General features: G+C 33.9%; 1 protein-coding gene across 2 annotated transcripts in view; it reads right to left on the bottom strand.

The window, feature by feature from the left end:
* Nucleotides 1–3,842: 3,842 nt before the first annotated feature.
* Pfdn1 (prefoldin subunit 1) overlaps nt 3,843–5,761 on the bottom strand; it is a 3,705-nt gene continuing 1,786 nt past the window's right edge. For both annotated transcript variants that reach the window (XM_043002015.2, XM_043002016.2), the window contains exons 2-4: nt 5,150–5,272; nt 4,569–4,697; nt 3,843–4,297 (exon numbers count right to left, since the gene is read on the bottom strand). In XM_043002015.2, coding sequence (XP_042857949.1) covers nt 4,205–4,297; nt 4,569–4,697; nt 5,150–5,272 — 345 coding nt within the window. In that variant the 3' untranslated portion in view covers nt 3,843–4,204. The remainder of the gene's footprint in view (nt 4,298–4,568; nt 4,698–5,149; nt 5,273–5,761) is intronic.

Here is a 5,761-nt window from a genome sequence, read left to right as displayed (position 1 = left end):
TGTATTCAAGTACCCTGTCATATGTATATGAATAATTTATGAAACTAAGTAAAGATAGAGACTTTTGCTGTGAGGAAATGCCTTCCCCAACCTCAGACCATAAGGTAAAACTTAACCCACTTGTTTGCAGACCCTTGATACCCAGTGGCGTACATTTGTACCATAATATGATGGTGATAATGCTGATGATATGTATAAAGTTATATAAGAAAAAGGAGTAACAAAATGAAATGTCACCACTATAAGAATATTTAAAAACGCAAGGGCAATAATCTGCCAACACTTAGAATGCACTTTCATATTGATTGATGCTTCAATATGACATTAGATGTAAGCAGATCTAGGCAAAAGGTATATGTAAACATTTACTTGTTGAGTTTTTACTGGAAATCATAGGCACATATAATTGTATCCCTTTTGTTACCAATCTCACCTGTTATTTCCTAAATCTTCGACATATTTCTTTTTGTCACAAATTACTCTTTTATCACACCAATGCCACTGAATAATAGTTTACAGTGAAATCACAATGCTAAATTTTCACCTTCATTCTTTGTGCAATTTCTTAAATCTTTCCAAGGATATCTACACTTCCTGCAAGGTGGTAGCATCACAAATAATGTTATCAAGATTAATGATAATTTCATTCCCTAAGAGTTAACGCTTCAATATTTAAACATTCAAGGAAACTTTAAGTGAAACTTTAAGTATTGTAAACCTTTGAGACACCTTGCCTGTAGTCAGTGTAGGATTAGGCTTATCCCCCAACATTATGGTCTAAGAATTAGCCATTCCACTCAAAGATAGGAGTTGATACTTGCCAGCTTGGCTATGTTCTAACTTTATTTGTAATTACTCTCTAGCAGCAGTAGTGTTTTAATTATATTAAGAGCTTCTTTTAAAAACTACTTGCAATTATAAAATCATCTATCATTCAGCATATATTTTCTGCCTAATCAAGTTGTCTTTTTTAATGAAAAGTAATATAAAGGGATGCTGCTTTGCTCTATATGCATTCCACAAATGCTCTGCAAATACCTCTTCCACTTTGTAAGGTAATAACCGAGTTATTCTTTTCCTAATAAGTTAGAGCCAAGGAGAGAGAAAAAAAAAAGAAAAAGAAATGAGAAACACAAGCTTAACCCTTAGCAATAAACATGTTTCCTGGGGTGGGATTACTTTCATATTGTATTTTTAAATTTTACTAAAATTGCAAGCTATTTATTCCTTCAGCTGTGTAATTAGGGCATCATGTCAAAAGCTTACTAGTACTATCATACCATAAATAGACTAGTATATCATAAGTATAAAATAATAGAAAACACACAAAACTTCCTAAGATGCCTAACCTAGGTTGTACATCTTCAGACATGGTCCGTTATTAACCCATTCATGCCGGGGGCATTCCAGCCTTGCAAGTTGCAATGCCAGGGCTCTCGAACGCATAGGCCTAAATCAATTAAATGGTCGACGCCGTATGACAGCACCCTGCAAACGGGCCTTGAATGCGCGGTACCTGTGGTGTACCACCTGTCGAGAGAGGGTTAAAGGACAAATTTTTTTTACTAAATTTTCTCTTAATTCCACCTTAAGTAATTAACTTCTGAATGATATGTAAAAAATCCTTTTATATTTGTTGCATGAAAATATGGTAATGCTTCATGTAATAAAAATTACAAAAATATACGTTGAAATCCTTTCGTGGCCTGTCAATATGGGGAAAAAAAGGAAAAAGATGCTGTAGAAACAATTATGTTTTAGACTTTCTTCACATTCTCATATTAACCCATCCCCGACGGGGGAATTCTAGCCTTGAATGTCCAAATGCCGGGGCGTTCGCATTATTAGGCCTAAATCAATTGAATGGCTGGCACAATACTGTGCCGCCCGGCCACTGGGCTTTTGAATGCGCGGTACACATGCTGTACCACCCGTCCAGAGAGGGTTAAGTGTGTATTATATTAAAGTGAAGCAGCTTCACCTATAACATTGCAACTTTTCATGCTCTTTCATTCACTTTAGAGCCAATGTTGCAAGTGACAATTGTATTGTATCAACTTAGCAGCTTATTTTCTTCATACTCAGTGTAATATAAGAATTACAGTTTAATGGGAAGACAATAAACAACTATTTTTTTGTATTCCTGTACTGACAAACAAAAAAAAAAAAAAAAATTATCCACAACAAAGCTAATATCAAGAGATGGGGGAATAGGAAGCTTGTGCTCATGACACAAGGCAGCCTTGCTGGCATGGGTACATTGTAGACACAGGGAATGGTTTGAATCACCTTTCATTCTGCCTGAACATCCTTTCTCTCCTGCTGGTGCTACAAGAAAGTGGCACCATCTTTGTTTTGGATTTTTTATTAAATCCATTTTACTTACCACTCCAGCAATTATAGTAATTAAGATTGTAATTGCCATCATCCAACATTAGTTATTACTAGGGCTGTGACATTATGCTTTTACAGAAATGCTTTTTATGCTTTTTAAAAAATGCTTTTTATGCTTTAAAATATGCTTTTTCTGAAATAACTGCAACAAACTCTCATATCATTATGAAACTTTGCCACAGGGTATTTCACACCCTCCCGTAATATCCCAATGTGTTGTGAATCATCAACAGTACATAATAATGCCACTTCTCCCTATAAAAAGGAGAAAGTTAAACGTCTCCCAAAGAAACGAACATAAATTGGTGACATAATACCTGTGACGTAATCAAGCTCCAACCACATAGTTCATCCCCTTGTTCGTACCCTCCTCCTCTTCCTACCCCCTCTCCATATTTCCCTCCCTTCCTCCCCCTCCTCGTTTATCTTCCCTCTTCCCTCGTTTTATCATGCAGTTTTAAGGCGTAAATAAAATAGTGTAGTAGTGGTATTCTATATTTCCATTATAGCCGCATCCTTGAATGATTTTGTGAACAAAACACACTGAATTTACTCATCTGGCGTATAAAAGCATAGATTTTTAGTAAAAAAATTAGAGTTTACATAAAAAACATATTTTTTTTATAAAAAGCATATTCTTTTAAAATGGCCTATGAAAAGCATATTCTTTAAAATGAAATATGCTAAAAGAATATGCTTTATGCCAAAAGCATAATGTCACAGCCCTAGTTATTACTCATAGTGCAATTAAGTAACACACCAGTTTTTTCTTCCCATCAAATATTGCATGACAACAATCATCATGCACATCATGATACCCACCATCAGGCAAAAATACTTTTCATGTATGTCATGACACCCGTTTGCCATAGGTTAACAATATGCATTTTTGAAAAACAAATAGTTTTCCAGTAGTGACGGAGAAAAGCACTTCAAGTCATGGTCAGTGTTACTGCCTTTTCAATAATGCAATTAGATACCAAATCGGCAAGGAATGAATGAATGAATAGAAGGTAGATATACATTTTCTTGTTTTAATAGCGGAGGGCAATGATTATACAAATAATTTTTACTCTTTTAAAGGCTGAAAGATCTTTTTGTTGTTTTTCTGCCTCTTATGTCCCTAAATGATCTTCCATGAGTTTCATAGTTGATTTTGGAGACCTCAATATCAAAAGGTATGGGCATTCAAAGGCATCCTTAAAAAAAGTGTGTATATATATATATATATATATATATATATATATATATATATATATATATATATATATATATATATATATATATATATATATATATATATACATATATATAAATGTGTATATATATATATATATATATATATATAATATATATATATATATATATATATATATATATATATATATATATATATATATAAGTACCTTAATCTTTTTCTACATGAAAAAGGAGAATAAAACAAATCATTTCACATCTGGAGTAAAAGTATTCATTACAATGCTTCTCTTACATAATTTTCCTTATATGATTATCAATAAGTAAACTGGTTTGGACCTTTCATCCGTTGTTAAGGTGGTAATTCAATCTAAATTATATCCAAAGGACATGAGGTATCAGAATTTGAGGATTTTCAAAGCCTTACTTTTTTCTGTTATTTTGCATAAGTGTTATTTCCACTACCTCCTTGCCAATGAACAAAGTAATAGTGTAATAGTGGACGAAAGTTTTATTCCAGAAACATGTCATTGCCAAATGATTATAAAGCTTGGGAATACTTGACTGAGATTGATTATATATTTAAAAAGAATATAGGACCTGCACAAGACTCCTAAGCCACACCCATGGACTGCTTCAGCTTTATCATTTCTCTTAAGTTATTCTGGCTCTCCGACATGCTGCGCTCCAAGTATTCCTTGTTTGCCTGTTGAAAAGATGTCAATTTTATAGTATTAGTGATATGGCACAAACAGCCAATGTGACTGGATGAAGAGCTTCCTGTCAGAAAATTTCAAATAATTATCCAACTAAATACATACATGGTCATAGATAACATTACTGATGTAGCATTTCAGAACAAATTGTTACATCAACTTTCATATAAAGTAACCATGGTGATAAAGTCGACAGACAAAATGAACAACAAAGCTTTTACGTCAAACTTTAAAAATTCAAATTCAAATCAATTTACATACCTGTAAGCTAGTAATTTTCTCATTACATTTTTCAACCTTAGCTTTCAAATTTTCTCGAATCTGTGGGATATCAGTCAAAAGAAACATTCTACCCACACTATCGTAAACTCTTGTGCTATCTCCTAGACTCTGAAAAGCAAACAGAAAAATGTAAATATACTACAGTTAAACATACAAGTAAAATAACCACAATAAAATAGATAATAGGAGAAAGACATTATAGTGCCCATTACACTGACTTAACTCATGTTAAACCACAATACATGAAAAAATCCAAGCTAACATGTCCATATCTAATAGAGCAAACATTCAACTATGGGAAAAAGAAGAGATAAATGAATATCTCTATCAGTAACAGTAAAGTTTTAGTAATCACACTTAGGTGCAATCTACATTTATTAACCCTCTCTGGACGGGTGGTACACTACTGTACCGCTCATTCAAAAGCCCAGTGGCCGGGCGGCACAATATTGTGCCAGCCATTTAATTGATTTAGGCCTAAGCGCTCGAAAGCCCCGGCATTGTGACATTCAAGGCTGGAATGCCCCCGTCGTGAATGGGTTAATAAAAACAATACTTACCTGTATTTCCTTGTCTGTGAGTTGAGCATGAACAATCTGCTTTTTGAGACTTTCAACTTGCACATCTGCAATTCTTAGTTTTTGGTTGGTTTCCTGCATCTTTCCCTGAAGTTCCATGAAGGCCTGTGAATGTATGCATATCAATAATTTCCTCCAGAGAAGTATATATGATGCTTACATTAAGGCTTACTTTATGAGTGGTAACAAAGTCAAATGACATATCATAACTAACTGTGATGGTATGATAAAATGCCCATGGAATAGTTTGGAATGGAAAATTGTGATTCTTGCAATAGTAACTACTATTCATCTGTCTGGCTCTTTACTTTTCTTTCCAGCTACCTAGATTGAACTATTTTTTTCACTTTCAAAAACCTTATTGAACTTGGTTGTGGCCTGTGATAAGAAACGTGCAATCCTCAGGTCAAACCGATATTAAAACTGTGACTTTGGAGAAAAAAAAGTATCCACCAAATATTCTATCAACATTGAGTTTGGACTTTACTCCTTTGATAATGAGTTGCCAGAGAGATCTATTGGTTCCACCGTGCCATAATATACACGGTGAAGGGCTGTCGGCACATATGCTAGTGTGGCAGATGTGTGTGCATT

The sequence above is a fragment of the Penaeus japonicus genome, unplaced genomic scaffold, assembly GCF_977035675.1.
Source record: "Penaeus japonicus unplaced genomic scaffold, GWHDUDI00000001_assembly GWHDUDI00000020, whole genome shotgun sequence".
NCBI classification, from domain to species: domain Eukaryota; kingdom Metazoa; phylum Arthropoda; class Malacostraca; order Decapoda; family Penaeidae; genus Penaeus; species Penaeus japonicus.
Note: the sequence above shows the minus strand (reverse complement) of the source record. Positions and strands in the feature narration are given on the sequence as shown.